The 16030-nt window shown below is 44.0% G+C and overlaps 1 protein-coding gene across 1 annotated transcript; it reads right to left on the bottom strand.

Annotated features, from left to right (window-relative positions):
- Positions 1 to 47: 47 nt before the first annotated feature.
- Positions 48 to 14545, bottom strand: nlrc3l (NLR family, CARD domain containing 3-like). Its single transcript, XM_084916470.1, has 12 exons — positions 14217 to 14545; positions 12943 to 13128; positions 12315 to 12410; positions 11536 to 11710; positions 10708 to 10855; positions 10236 to 10328; positions 9022 to 9371; positions 8140 to 8352; positions 7115 to 7290; positions 6750 to 7026; positions 5979 to 6194; positions 48 to 645 (listed from the first exon to the last, which is right to left on the bottom strand). The coding sequence occupies exons 1-12, from the start codon at positions 14240 to 14242 to the stop codon at positions 259 to 261; spliced, it is 2343 nt and encodes a 780-aa protein (XP_084772596.1). The 5' UTR covers positions 14243 to 14545; the 3' UTR covers positions 48 to 258.
- Positions 14546 to 16030: the final 1485 nt, after the last annotated feature.

Here is a 16030-nt window from a genome sequence, read left to right as displayed (position 1 = left end):
TAAAGACAACAGATGCTGAAAAATGGCGACTAAATGAAGTAAAGACATTGTGTGAATACATTTTTATTAGTGCTCTGTGTAAGACTTTATAAATATAAAGCAGTACTGCAAGTCTCCTCTGCTGGAATGCATAAAAACGTGATTTTGTCTGGTACAACGGTAAAATGATCATCATCTTTGATGTCGTACTCCAAACAAGAAAAACTTTAATGTTCATTACATTTATGTCAAGTTTTCATGAAACCATGCAGAGTTGAATCACTCATCGCTCTGTGTCATCTCTCTAAGGCACTCCTTCAGGTTATCCACCCTTTCAGGTGGAGCCTTCTGTATGGTCTGCTCCAGCAGCCGCTGTGCTTGATCCAGTCCTCCCACCTTAGGGGCGTTCTGGCGGAAGAGGTAGCCGCAGAGCTGATTGTCATGGCAGTCAGGGGAAAGCAGGCCACACAGAAAGCGCAGGAACATGTCAAAGTGACCCAGTGGGTGGTTAAAGGTTCGCACCAACGCACACTGGATCAGGCCTGCGATGGACTTGGTTTGTTCTTTGGATGCAAAGATCTTGGGCATGTGCAAGATCCCAGAGTCCAGGACGTTCTTCTCCTCTGTGCGAAACATTGTGAAGACATACAAAGCAGCCATGAACTCCTGCAAGAAGAAAGATAGAGCTTCTTAAAGCGTGATCTCTACAACATACAAGTTTTTCACATTTTTGTGTATGTCACAAGAAACAAACAGTTGATTGCAGTGGCTCCTCGTTTATCGCGGGAGTTACGTTCTAAGAGTAACCCGCGATAGGTGAAATCCACGAAGTAGCCAGCTTTATTTTTTTACAATTATTATAGATGTTTGAAGGCTGTAAAACCCCTCACTACACACTTTACACACTCAGACAGACACAAACATTTTCACACTTTTCTCTCTTGTTTAAACGCTCACAGTTCAAACCTTGGTAGGAAAATAAGTCCAGTATTATAGAATGAAACCAAACACACCCGCGGCTGCCTTTCAGGGTGCAAAACGTTTCGTCGACAGTGTTTGTTGGAGCAAACCTACAAACATACAGTGCAGCACTTCAGAGTCACACTGCTAGCGATCAAAGATTTATATAAATTATATAAGTTCAGATCTAATGCTCTGCTAACCACTCCCTGCAAACATGATATAAATAGAAATTAAATAGAAAATAAAAATCTACACACGGATGCTAGGGTAGCTGAAACAGAGGGAGAGATGGGAAAGTCTGCAGCTTCAACAGACCCCTACATGTGAAGTGTATGTTTGATATACTAGAAGGCGTGTTAGTGTGTAAGATGCAATGCAGCTTGAGTTGTGCTAGCTTCACTACCTTTATAGAGTCTAAGGCTACGTTCACACTGCAGGTCTTAATGCTCAATTCCCATTTTTTTATCAAATCTGATTTTTTTCTGTCTGGTTGTTCACATTACAAATAAAATGTGACAGCAAACATGCTCTACTGTGAACGGTTCACGGCCCTCAAAGCAGCCCGCATGCGCAAAAGAAGACGTCACACACAATATGTCTGTGAAGGTTCTCAGTCATCCAGGTCATCGTAGTCTAAGGAGCTTGGAAAGAAAAGCGTCTGGACTTCTTTGAGTTGCTTGAAGACGTTTCACCTCTCATCCGAGAAGCTTCTTCAGTTCTAAGGGTCAATGGTGGGGAGTCCCAGAGGGTCCCAGAGTCCCACACCAGCGAGGGAGGATAAGAAAGACAGACGCAACAGGCCTGTCTTTAAATCTGGGACTCCCCACCATTGACCCTTAGAACTGAAGAAGCTTCTCGGATGAGAGGTGAAACGTCTTCAAGCAACTCAAAGAAGTCCAGATGCTTTTCTTTCCAAGCTCCTTAGACGTCACACACAACGCGCTCTGTTTATGGAAGTAAGTAAGTAAGTAAGTAAGTAAGTAAGTAAAATTTTATTTATATAGCACATTTCTAGATAGAAATCACAAAGTGCTTTACAAGATATAACAGATTATAAAAAGAAAAAAAACAAACAAGATACAAACAAAGTTAGCAAAAAGCAATTTTAAAAAGATGTGTTTTTAGCTGTTTTTTAAAAGTAATCAATGAATCAGCGGATCGTAAGTCCTGAGGAAGGGAATTCCACAGTCTGGCGGCCACAGTAGCAAAAGCTCTATCACCCCTAGTTTTCAGTCTCATATACTGAGTGACAAGTAGGCCCTGACTACTCGACCTCAGAGACCTACTAGGGGCATAGGGCTGTAAAAGTTCAATAATATATGGTGGTGCTTGTTGTTGAAGAGCCTTAAAAGTTAAAACCAAAATCTTAAAATGGACTCTACATTCGACAGGAAGCCAATGTAACTGCATAAGCAACGGTGTTATATGTGAAAATTTAGAAGCTTTCGTCAAAAGTCTTGCTGCAGCATTCTGAACGATCTGCAGACGCTCCAAAGAACCTTTGTTTAAACAAGTAAACAGGGAATTGCAATAGTCCAGTCGTGATGAGATAAAAGCATGAATAACAATCTCCAGTTCGGTATAGGATATTATAGAGCTCAATTTAGAAATATTTCTTAAATGATAAAAGCAAGACCGAACAAGAGATTTAACATGACTATCTAACGTAAGAGCAGGATCAAGGATAATCCCTAAGTTCCTGACAGATGGTTTTACAAACGTTGAAAGAGGACCAAGAGCATTTATTATACTGGGTATATGTCTATCTGGGGCACATAAGAGGACTTCGGTTTTATTTTCATTTAGTTGGAGGAAGTTTTCAGCCATCCAGCCTTTAATGGTTTCCAAGCACACATTTAAAAGCCGCAGCTTAGAAGCCTCTTCCGGTTTAAAAGATATATAGAGTTGGATATCGTCCGCATAACAATGGTAACAAATATCCTCAAAAGGGCTCAAAATGTGCTGGAGAGGGAGTAAATAAACTAGAAACAATAAAGGCCCCAGCACAGAGCCTTGTGGCACACCAAAAGACAAGGACGCAGAAGATGATCTATACTTAGAAACTGCCACAGAAGAATATCGTTCAGAGAGATAAGAGGAGAACCATTTCAATGCAGTCCCAGAGACACCAACCCAGTATTTCAGCCTGTTAAGTAAAATATAGTGGTCAACAGTATCAAAGGCCGACGTAAGATCCAACATTAAGAGAACAGAGCATTTACCTGCATCGCTTTGTAACAAAATGTCATTAGAAACTCTAAGAAGGGCTGTTTCAGTGGAATGAACTTTACGAAAGCCAGATTGAAATTTGTCGAAAATACTATATTTATCTAAAACTGCTGTAAGCTGCTTAGCCACGATCTTCTCTAGAATCTTAGCAATTAACGGAATTTTTGAGATCGGTCTATAATTGCTAGTGAGAGATGGGTCCAGCATAGGCTTTTTTAACAAGGGATGTATAACAGCAGTTTTAAAATAGGCAGGGACTATGCCCGAGGCCAAGGAGGTATTAATTATAGTAAGAATACAGGGACCAGTAGAGTAAAAGACATTTTTGAATAATGATGCAGGTAAGAAATCAAGAGAGCAAGAGGATAATTTTGTTGCACTAACTATTTTTCCCAGCTCTGGTAGTGAAACAGGTGAAAAACCTTCTAAAACAACAGGCCGAGCTGGAGTGGGAACTGACAGCACAGACGCTGAAAAAGACAAGTTTTTCCTTATGTTGCTAATTTTTTCTAAAAAGAAAGCAAGAAAAGTTTCACAATCTTCAACAGAAGAAATAATGGCAGCAGGTGGAGCAGGAGTAATAATATTAGTAATAGTATCAAATAAAACTTTAGGATTACCTCTGCTCTTTGCAACCAACTGAGAAAAGTAAGCAGCCCTCACAACTCTAATAGCATTGTTAAAGGAGGCTAAAAGATCCTTTAAATAAAGGAGATGAACATTTAAGTGGGTTTTCCTCCATAACCGCTCAGCTTTACGACAATTACGTTTTATAAGATGAATGTTGTCATTTAACCAGGGTACAGACTTGGAAACAGGCACAGGTCTCATTTTAATCGGACAGAATTCATCTAAGATCGAAAGACAATGATAATTGAATAGATCTATAGAAAAATCAACATTGTTTTGTGGGGATAATGTTAAATCAAAAGCATCAGAGAACTTCTGTGCTGAGGAGGAGTTTAAGGTGCGGGAAATAACTGTCCGATGAACAGGAGACATAGGCTCATAAAAAGACATATTAAAAAAGACACAATAATGGTCAGAAATAAAAATGTCCTTAGAACAAATACAATCAATATTCAGACCCAAAGAAAAAACAAGGTCCAGTGTATGGCCTTTGTTATGTGTGGGGCCAGACACATGCTGGATAAAATGAAAAGAGTCCATGATGCTGGTAAAACCCCTAGCAAAGAGGTCGGACTGATCATCAACATGTATATTAAAATCTCCCACAAGAAGCAATTTAGACAACCTCATAGTAGAGGACAAAAAAATCACTAAACTCAGCTAAAAACGAGCTGTTTGGGCCAGGAGGGCGATAAACCAACGCACAGTAAAAAGGATCCTTCTTCCCGATTTTGATAAGCTGCAGTTCAAAAGACAGAAAGTGTCCAACTTTCACTGAACAGCAGTTAAACCGGCTCCGAAATGCCACCGCGAGGCCTCCTCCACGACCAGATCCTCGAGGCTGGCAAATGACAGAGAAGCCATTTGGGCACATTTCAATAGTAGACGAATAATCCGAACCCCGTTGCCAGGTCTCAGTCAAGAACAGGAAGTCCAGATTTTTAGAAACAATAAAATCGTTAAGCACAAACGATTTATTCGTCAAAGATCGGGCATTAAAGAGCGCCATAGACAGCGGGGTGAAAACATTGTTGTTGGAAGAAGCTCGAGTTTCTCGAATTAAAGGGCGTAAATTCTCGGGATCAGAGCCTCACGTTCATATATTCCACTCACCGAGGGGATGAAAGGCCAGTCGGCAGGAGAGTCTGGATAAACCCTTCTGAGACAACACGGCCTCGGAGAGCCGGGCCCCCTATATCCAAGTAGGGCCTTGGGAGACAGATTTCTCTCCGTATAGCTGTCATGTGCGTAGGCAACAGAAAACGCCCGACATCGCTTTCCAATCAGCCCCCGCCGCCAGAGGAGCCTAAACTTCACCTGGATGCCCGATCTCTTTCCTCTTCTTCTCCGTAGTCTACGGGGAACGCCAAAAACGCTGGCCGAAGATCCAGTCACAGGCAGAGGGTGGAAGGTACCAAAGGAGTGCGGGGGAAAGTGTGGAGAATGGAAAGTCCCACAAAAGGAAGAAGAAAAAACATCTTTGGCCGTCATTGACGAACGGATGGATAACAGCGTCAGACGATCGTAAACCAAGGCAGCCAGTACATCATTAAAACAGTTAAAAAACAGCAGAGTAGAAAGAAAAAACACAACAATAGAGCGAGACCAACTACACCCGGCAGCGGCGAAGCCAAACACAGGCGCCATCATGCCGTGAAGCACAAAAAGTAAAAATGGCGGCTACAGAGCGAGTAGGTGTTGTTGCAGCAGTCTATCAACTTCTGCACAGTCGTAACCGACATAATTTTGACAAATTAATTAGAGAAAGAAGGACACTGAGAAAACAGAGAGCCGTGCTTCAACAATGGCCGCCATGCTTTCTCGTTTGTCTTCTCCGGGCTTATAATTGGCGTCTGTCTTGTGTCACTGACGTAAAAGACGGATTTAATGCAACATGACCATTCGAACAGCAGTTGCTTTCTAAAACATCAGATATGTATCGGATTCAGTACCACAAAAGTGACCCAGATCGGATTTGTGCCGTTCACACTGTCATACCATGATGGGATATGGGTCGCATAGGGTCAGAAAAGTCCATTTTGATGCGCTTTCGCCTGCAGTGTGAACGTAGCCTTAGACAGTAAAGCTTATGGGAAGGTTGATGTCCGAGTAACAAGGACCTGTGAAGAGAGCTTATGTCAGGTCTGTTTGAAAAGAATAAGCACGAACATGTTTACCTGGAAGGTGAAGTGGATAAAGGAGTACACTGTCCTCCCATTGGCAGCTGGGGCGGGGAGCGCAGTGCACATGCCGCACAACACGGCCACCTCGTTCAACTTCAGGCCGTACTCCCTCACATCGTCTTCATAGAACACGCTGGTATCCTTCTCCAGCATTTTCAAGGCCATCCTTCCCAACTGTACCACCAGGTTTTTATCATCAGTGGACCATTTCTGAGTGCAAAGAGCACAAGAAGATAAATACAAAGCTCTGACACCGAACATAAGCTTTGCAGTTCCAGGGCGAATGCCTGTTCATCGGTCTTAATGGAAATAAACTGGGATTTGACTGTGTTTGATTTATTGCTCCTTTAAAGCTGGGCCACATCTGGACTTTTCTGTTTCAACAGCTCTTCTTTTCACAGCAGCTGCGATGTCATCCACTCTGCTGCTTTGGGACTGCAGCGTACACCCGACAGTCATACATTAACACTCAGTCACCGACAATATAAACATTATATGACCCCAGCACAGTTTCAAATGCCAGTCTGCATCCATGTGCTGCACAGAAACAAGCATCAAAGTCTTACTAAGGCTGTAACTTGGCCAGTTTAAAAACAAAGACAGTATATAAAAGATGGATGCATCCTCTGTGACATCACTTCAGAAACTCGTGTAATACACGCTGTGGACAAAGCCGCTCTTTTTCTCCTAAAGCTAGCAAACTAGAGCAGCAGTAGTCTGCAGCAGGACTGGAAGCTGTTTGGAAATGAAACACAGACACGTTACCAGCTCATTTTCCCTCCTGTCATAGTAAAACTGTAGCCTGCGATTCATCTGGACCATCAAAATGTTGACGTAGAATGGCGTCAGTCTGGGAGGATCCTTCCCGTAGCCCCGGTAACGGTAGCAACGCTCGAACACCGTGGCCACCATCCAGCACACAAACGGGTGGCGAGCGGCCATGACAAGTGTGGGGAGTCGCTTAAAATGAGACAAGATCTTTGCTCCCAGATCCGTATTGCTCTGCCAGCGATTCTTCAGGTAGGACTCTTTCATGTTATCGCTGCGGACAAAGGGGGCAAACGGATTAACTCACAGCACTGAAACTAAATCACGTGCACACAGACGTCAGAAAGAATCAGCCGCCATACTTGAAGCCCTGGATTTCTGTGACCGCATCGATGAACTTGGAAGGTATCTGTGAGACAGCCCCCCGTCTGCCCAGGATCCAGAGGCGGGCGCCGCGGAGCACAGTACCTCTGATGATGTTTACTACCAGGACGTCAGGATGTGCCGGAGTGTCGTTGTCATGTATGACTGGAGCATTCTGGAGACAGAAAAAGGAAACAGACAGAAATGCGTCTGATTGAGTCAGCCACTTATCTTAGCAGCCAGGTTTATTCCTGTTGGCTAAACCTGCTCAGTTACAAACAAGATCGTCACAAGTACTTTACTCCATCTTCATTTAACCTCCTAGGACCTGACCTCCACATGTGTGGACATCACATTTCCTTTAGAAACGTGTGGTTTCTTGCACATTGAATTTTGGGTTGTCCAGACCACAACACTGAATGTTGGGCCTGATATCCACTTACAGGGACGTTATGCTGCCACTGTTCTAACCAAATGTAAAATGAATGTCCTCGTGTGTGGATCTGATTTTTCTCAGAAACAAAAATCAGGTAAGAAAAAAAAAAAAAAATCACAAAATTCTTAGTTTTTACATTCATCAGGTCTCAGTGACAGAGCTCAGGTCAGTAGGTTAATATAGCTGTGTCATGCCAGGATATCATTGCAAAAACAACGCCATGTGCTCCTAGCACACACAATGCCACTGCTCAAGCATTGTCCTCTGTGGGGAACATGATGCTGTTTTAGAAGCAGAACAGCTCTGCTGTGAATGATGCCGGTGACATTGTGGGAACGAGATGAAGATGTGTTACACTGACACTACATATCAAAGATGGTTTGATGAGTGTGCAGCTTGTTGTGTGGTTGGAAGGAGGCGCTGCTGCTGTTCTGTTTAGTTAGTCTGAGAACAGGAAGTTAGTCTCACAGAATAAAAAGGGTTTTCACTCAAATCTTTAAATATCCAAGTGTGTTTGTTTCCTTTATGTGACTTGAGCCAATGATGTTAATAAGTCAGACATCAAAGTATGTGAATGGATGGGTTTACCTCCCAGTCCAAAGGACTCTGGTAACGATCAAATGAGTCCATTATGATGAGAAATTTACATTCGTCCTCCTCCAGGAAAGGCTTTACGTCTTTGCAGTCGGAATAAAAATATTCAATGATTTCCATGATGGACATCGTCTGAGAAGGAGGGAGGTGTTTGTTTCGCAGGACCCACAAAGATCTGAATGAAAGTTTGATGACAAACTGGATATCCTGGATAGAAAGAACAACAGAAAAGCTTTTGGTTATGAGCGAAACACAGGAACAGTAGCACAGCTCGTCTCTGCTGCAGCTGGAAAACCAAATACTGGCGACTCAAACCAACTACGCTGTGTGCTACTGCAGTGCTCAGGCTTCACACAGTATATAAAATGATAAAAAGGGAAATGTAGACAAAATATTGTGTAATTCCAAATATCAAACACATCTAGAACTCACACTGGCTTTCATTTATGGAACGAGCTAATTACAGCCCCTAACCCAGCATTCAGGAGGATGAATGGATGGATGACATATACAAAAAGATCGTTCCCCTTACAGCTGTTATCAGAGTGAAACAGACCGAGTGAAGCTGCTGGGATTTCTGTGTTCTTTCAAAGTAACTGCTAACGCTCTTCATGTATCAAGTGATCAAGCACGAGACTGGAAAATAGTTCAAACAGTGAGCTCCTGCTGGAGTGACGGTATAACCATGTGTTTATCCACAGCAGGGTCCAACCCGAACGCTTTTTCTTGTCAGGACTGGCCTGAGGCGCTCATTGGGTCAGGATACGCAGAATGTAAAGCATAAAGGCTCAGAGAACTCAGACCTCCCCACTCAGGACCAGCCCAGAACACACCCTGCTGTGGCTTTACTGAAGCTGTGATTTGTAAACATCTCACCTTATTGGCCCGCTGTTCAGCCCAATCCAGGCAGAATTTTCCCACACACACACTCATGCCAACTCCTGGAAGCCCTGTGGTCACCAGCGTCCTCACCGGAGCGCTGTCATCTTTCTTTAGTCGGATCAAATTGTTCAGTCCAACAAAGGTGTCAGGGCTGGGGACCGGGACAGGGGACGCAGGTGGTCGTAAATCATGGGTGGGATAAATTCCTCCACAACCAGAGGTGGAAATCTCCGGCTCCACAAAGACCTTGTCTAGAAAGTTCTGCTTCCCAGCTTGAATGACTCCCTCCCGGATGACTTGATGTTTTCTGAATAAAGCCTGCTGCAAGCGGAAACGCATCAACGCTGTGTCGGAAAAAGATATGGAGGAAAGTGAGAAAATGACATGTAGGAAAGAAAGAAACATTCAGTCCTTCAGGTACGTGTTGTCTAAATTCTGAGAGCTAAAATGAGATCATTGCCATCATTCAACAACACATCGCCTACAGGGGAAGTAAGAGGTTAAATCCAGGACGTCACACAATCTATCTACAAGTCAAGAAGCTTGCAGACAGAGCAGGGGTGTCCCACCCCAGGCCTCGAGGGCCGGCGTCCTGCAGGTTTTAGATCTGACCCTGGGTCAGCACACCTGAATCACATGATTAGTTCATTCCCAGGCCTCTGGAGAACTTCAAGACATGTTGAGGAGGTCATTTAGCCTTTAAATCAGCTGTGTTGGATCAAGGACACATCTAAAACCTGCAGGACACCGGCCCTCGAGGCCTGGGGTTGGACACCCCTGGGACAGAGGTCAGAGAATAGATGTTCGAGTGTCGGCAGACAGCAGGAGCATCAGAGTTGCACATCGAGCTACAGCAACTTTCTTATTTGTGATGATTGGAGCAGCAGATGCTTTGTAATGGCCGAGGCATGAAAATATAAAATGTCGTTTCATTTTACACACGAGTAACCCTGTTAGTATATGAATTGTTGAGCCATGGCCAAAAACAATTATATTGTCATTCTGACTTAAACAGTCTCATCTCTGACACAGCGACCACAGCGATTCTGAAGTAATCCCATTGAGGCTTCCCAGAGCTGTTCCCGCAGATATTGGATGTCATTTGCCATGAGGCATAAAAGCACTTTGACCCTTCTTGAAACAGAGACATGAACATACTCTGCTGATGATGCTGAAACCTCCTGAAAGCCCATGCACTGTCCGCTCACCTCTCTTACACGTGTTTGACAGCTCCTCTGCTTCTGGCTTCTTGTTGATATTTTCCAGATTTGTTATTGTGTGAGTCAGAGCTCGATCTTGTCCTGCAGAGCACAGTTTGCATCCAAAATAAAAGCAATAAGAATGTGTGACACAAGTGTCCATCACAGCAACGACTGTTTCAGCTGTGAAATAAACTTTTACACCAAAATCCCCCCACAGCTGTAAAAGACTGGTTGGCAGCTGTTGCTCCTAAGCGTGGCCCAGCCAATGATTAGGCTCAGGGGAACACCTTTCCACACGCAGGTTTGGATTTTCCCCCCATAAACTCCTTCATTTAGAAACTGCTGCTTTAGTTTACTTGTGTTGTCTGTGTTTGACATTTCAACTTGTTTGATGAGTTGAAACATTTAAGTGTGACAAACACACTTAAATGCAAAGACTTTTCACATCACTGTAGGTGCCACAGCTGTGCTTCCTTACCGAGGACCTCCATCAGCCGGTCTACAAAGTCCAGTATGTCTCCATCGTACATCTGGTTCAGCTTCAGGTCAGCCTCCCACTGATAAAACCACGACTTGAATTTCAGCATTTCTTCCCAGGACAGCTTGGTCAGGGTGCTCTGAATATTCTACAAATAAAGAGCACCTTATGAAAACACAACTTAAGACGCTGTCTTGTCTTGCTGAATGCTCACGTACTCAAACCCATGGACATGATTTATCAATAAAACTTGTAACAAAACAGCAAAGTTGCTCTGAAATTTGTCCCTCGACTGCCAAATGGACTATCGGGATTTGTTCCACCCTGAATGTTTCATGTGTGCGCCCACTGCAGGAGCCTGCTCTGCAGGACTTCACTCTCAGGTGTGTTTTGGGCAGAAAGATGAAGTAACAGCAGAACAAGTGGAAAAGTCTCAAATGGACTGCTTGGGTGTTTCAGGGTTTTCTGGCCCCGCAGTCCTCTGACTAATCCAGAGAAGCTTCATCTGTAGCTTTCTCTGACTCTGTGTCAGCCCCAGTGTGTATGGGACAGCTGTCACACACACCTGCAGCTGTGACCAATCACAGCCAAGATGTAAAACGTCTTTATAACCTGAGGAAACATGACGGCTGCTGTTTGTCATTGTGGCACTGATCTTCATCACACTGGAAATGCAGACAAACGTCTGAAGGAAAAGCCTCCTGACAGCAACAAGTTCCAAACACTTTGGACAGAAAATGGTGATTACACTGTGTTATTAAATGAAAACGTCTTTAGCGTGGACACCAAGCGATAGCTTCAGTAAAGACAGACAGGCTTTGTACCAACCCTAAAGACATGAGGCAGATCCTGTTCTGGGTGCAGCCTGCCGGGCTGGCTGTTCTCGTCAGGCATTGGATCATCTGGTTCAATGGGCTCAGGCGGTTCTGGAGAATTAGTTATTAAATACTCATCTTCTTCCTCATCCTCTTCATCTTTATAAAAGTCTTCCAGATCAACAGAGCTGGGAGACAACCAGAAGCACAGGGTAGAGTCAGAGACTGCTGCAAACATGGTTACTCAGCACGCGTCCTACCTGACCCAACACTGCTCTTCTAATAATAACGACTCTCTGTTGTCAATTGTATAACGTTTGTCAACAACATTTGTTTTTTTAAGTTTAATGTATTTGAAAAACAGAAGACAAACCAGCCCGGGTCCATCGTCATGTTAAACTGAAACAGTGTGTGTGTGTGCGTGTGTGTGTGCGTGTGTGTGTGTGTGTGTGTGTGTGTGTGCGTGCGTGTGTGTGAGCGTGCGTGCGTGTGTTTGTGTGCGTGTGTGTGTGTGTACGTGTGTGTGCGTGTGTGTGTGCGCGTATGTGCGTGTGTGCGCGTGTGTGTGTGCGTGCATACGTGCGTGTGTGTGTGCGTGTGTGTGTGTGCGTGCATACGTGCGTGTGTGCGTGTGTACGTGTGTGCATGTGTGTGTGCATGTGTGTGTGCGTGAATACGTGCGTGTGTGTGTACGTGTGTGTGTGTGTGCGTGTGCGTGTGTGCGTACGTGTGCATGTGCGTACGTGTGCGCGTGTGTGCGCGTACGTGTACGTGTGCGTGCGTGCGTGCCACCTGGTATCAATGACCACAGCTCCGGGCGCTCTGGTCTGCTGCGTGGTCATGGTGTACAGGGTTTCTGGAGACTCGGAGCGATCCTTGATCTGTATCCTGGTCAGTATGAAGAACAACAAGCTGTAACAGGCTGCAGCAGCTCATATCATCCACACCTGCCATCCTCTGTAACTCTAACAGGATATTCAAATGTACCAGATGAGCTGCTGTAAAATGACTGCCCTGCTTCCAAAAGCAGAAAAAGAATTATTGTCACTTCTGTGTTGCTGAGCATTGAAGAACAAATCCAGAATGGCTTGTGGCAGCGCCCCCTGCATAGAAACAGCGCAGGTCCAATCCACGACATTTTTTAAAAACTCTGTACTTCGTTAGCCTGTATTTAAACATGACAGTGAAGTTGAAGCCTAATCCTAACAGCAGGATCAGCTGTGTTTAGCTGCACTGTCTTGTGCATCGTGCTGACTGTGCAAACTTTCCTGCAGCTCAGACAGTGGACAGGCTTCATTTTTAATACGGACAATTAACTGGAACTAAGGGTGGCAGGCTAACTGTCCCAAAAACACACAGCAAAGAGCAGAAGTCTACAGACTGAAACTTCAAATCAGATAAAACACTCAGGACCAAGTACCCTGTCCCTGTGGGAGCTCTCGGTTCAGGTAGTTTTGCTACCACATCTGCAGCTTCCTGCTTCTCCTCCACATTGTCCTCCATGTCGTCACTCTCGCTCTTCATTGAACCGTAGCTGGACGGTGGCCTTTTCCACTTCTCCTTCTCCTCGTCCTCCTCATCCATCTCATCCTCTCTCTGGAAAATGCTGGGTGAAGGAAAAGAAAGTTTTAGTGTGCACCTGACTGTTTCTTAAACATCATTCTTCTCACAGATATTCACTCATATATGGTTTTGGTTGTCTGGCTGTGACAGAGAGGTGTAAAGGTAAACGGTTTTTTTTCTGAATTGCCACGTTGCTTTCAGAAAGAAGCGCCTGCACTTACTCGTTATTGTTTCGTTACTACATTATTGGCTCCCTCGTCAGCGCTGACGCTTTGTGAGCCACTTTATGTTTTCCTCCTCTGTGTTTCAGATTTCTGTGACCGAAGCTAAACTCGCTCCATCACATCCTAACTGGCTCCAACTTAAACAAATTAATTCCTGATGGTGCTAAAGACTGTAATACTAAAGCCAACAGGATGGTAAAGAACAGCAGACAGTATGAGAGCAGAGGGATGTTCAGAGTAGCTTTAACAGCTTTTTCAAATTCTAAATGTATGTGTAGCTTATGGCATTGAAACATGAAACATGATGTGCACTACTTTGTTAGTTCGGTGCTGCACAGCATACAGTTGTGTTCCTTTGCAAAGGACGGCCCAGTGTATCCAGGTACAACAAAGGGAGCAGTGAACATGTTTCTGGAGCACTCACAGCTCCCCGGCTGCCACGCACGTACTGGATCCATGACAGTGACACAAGCAGGAAAAAGAAGTCTGACTGGAAATTCATAGACTGGTTTTCAGCAAAGATGGCGGTTGGCGCACACCTGCCTCCCTGAAGTTAAAAGCTGAAACGTGAAACATCAGCCAGTCACAGTGACGTGACGTTTACTTCACTTTCCTCGCTCGCTGTAAACGCGGATTTCACTCGCTTTCTTGAACTCTTGCCCCCTGTGTCCACACAGCTGGGCTCTTTCTTTTCATTTGTCTCTGCTGTGACAGGGAAAAGGTCACGCAGGAAGAGGCGTGTCGGGGGGGCTCGCTGCATACCTGATAGTAATAAATGCGTGTTAACACTTGAGTCAGAGCTGAGTGTTCTGTAGCGCACAGGGAGAGTAAACTACGAGGTCCCGTCGGAAACACTGCTTCTCTCCTGAAGTCGCACACAAGCTGGGAAGATAATGACAACACCCACCTTTCAACCTCAGTGTCCGGGTCCATGTTTCTGGTTGGAGCAGACTGGCACGGCACGGCACGGAGCTTAGGCGGCTAAATGTTGCAGCACACAGTTACTTTAACACGAAAACAAGCCGACCGGCCTGCCGCGCTGATTACGCTAAACTATACCACTTCCAACTTTCGTTTTCGACTCGTTTCCTTCCGCGAGCAAAGTGCAACGCAAACCCTAAGACTTCCGGGACAGCTTTTCGAAATAAAACCATGATCGTCGTTAGATACGAGTATATTTTAGAAAGCTACGTGTGTATGAAAACAGACACCACGGGCAGTGCTCGGGGCTGCAACACCACTGCTGTAGACCGCAGAGCTGCGCATGATCGTAATCACGGTCATAGAGCAGCTCAGAGGTTAGTTTGAGACATATTCGGGCTTCATAAGTTAGTCCATCCATTTTTATTGTATTAATTATTAGTAGGATTTTTAAATAAGGTTAAAAATAATCCCAAATAGTAGAAAAATCAGATTAAACCAAAGAAATATTTCAATAACATAAGCATAACATTTATTTGTAACATTTAAAGCTATTGTTAGTGCTGGACATGACAAACGTGGACCTGAATGAGCTCCTCATCTAAGAGAGATGCAGTGTTATGTTGTGAGAAAAGCACAGGGCAGCTTAAATCACCACCTTTTCAGTGTTCCAGGGTCTCCTCTAAATAATTGTCTTTACATGTTCAAGTGTACCACTTCCTACTTTATTAGGCAGATCTGTAAAATCCAGTGTTGTCTGTACATTAGTAATTCATATCAGTTCTTAGCAGGTCAATTCAAACATTATTTTCTGTTTATTTTCTATTGTTCTAATGTCCTCATAAACACAGGACAGGCAAACTGTTAATGCATGAAAACACTGCAACACAAAAGTTCAAAGATGACTTTTTGTGGGGACTTTCCCAAGCCCTAGCAGGAAAACAAACTAAACAAAGGTGCAGCACAATGTCAAGGAATTGGCACATCTGAAGCCGTTAGACTTGTTTGGGAGAAATGTTTGTGCAACCACATTTTTAGCTGGTTTGTGGTACCACAGAGGATTCAGTTTTACCACCACAGTGTAAGACTGTGAAGTGAGCTTACAGCAGTCAACTACAGTGCAGGCCCTCTTTTCTTTAGGTCTGGTTTTCAGTGAGCCAGACTTACTTTTTATTTTTGAAAGTTTTCCAGGCTTTCTTTCAAAGCTTTGCCTTTGGAAATTTACTTTTTTTTTCTAACTGATTGCAGTCTAGTCTTTATAACATTTCGTTTGTGCGATATGCCTTAACACTAACATATGAACCATGTAAACATGAAACGCGCCAAGCTCAAGTGCAGAGGCGGAGGCAGACATTTGAAACACCCGGGGCTTAGCCCTAAAGGGTAGTATGCATGTGGGATTTGTGGGGGGGAGGGGGGGAGGGGGGGGGTTAGAAATGACTGAAAGATTTATTGGCTCTGTTTTGACTTTTGTTAAAAAAAAAGAATGACTTCATATAGGGAAAAATATATATCACATATGCAGGACACCTTAAACTAGATTTTAATTAAGCAGCAAGGCAGAACAAAATCAGGGCTGTATCAAGACACAGGGACTAAACCCCAATTCAACCAGACCAAGAACTAATCCGGAATTAAAACAGGACTACAACAGTTCAAAATCAGGACTACTTCGGATTTAACCAAGACAGAACCAGAATCAGAACTAGATGATAGTAGCACTAAAAATCATCATAGACCTGCACTACACTTATTTTTTAATTCTACCAAAGTACAGATTCAGAAAAGTTTATATAATTA

This window comes from Perissodus microlepis, chromosome 20 (assembly GCF_051167445.1).
Source record: "Perissodus microlepis isolate ML-2025 ecotype Zambia chromosome 20, ASM5116744v1, whole genome shotgun sequence".
In the NCBI taxonomy this organism is placed as follows: Eukaryota; Metazoa; Chordata; class Actinopteri; order Cichliformes; family Cichlidae; genus Perissodus; species Perissodus microlepis.
This window is presented reverse-complemented; position numbering and strand designations above follow the sequence as displayed.

Coding starts and splice junctions, on each gene's coding strand:
- nlrc3l (XM_084916470.1), bottom strand. CDS start 14,242: ATGGACCCGGACACTGAGGTTGAAAG. Junction 10,856..11,535: donor ATCTGCCTCATGTCTTTAGG/GTTGGTACAAAG, acceptor CTTTATTTGTAG/AATATTCAGAGCACCCTGAC. Junction 10,329..10,707: donor CCGGCTGATGGAGGTCCTCG/GTAAGGAAGCAC, acceptor TGTGCTCTGCAG/GACAAGATCGAGCTCTGACT.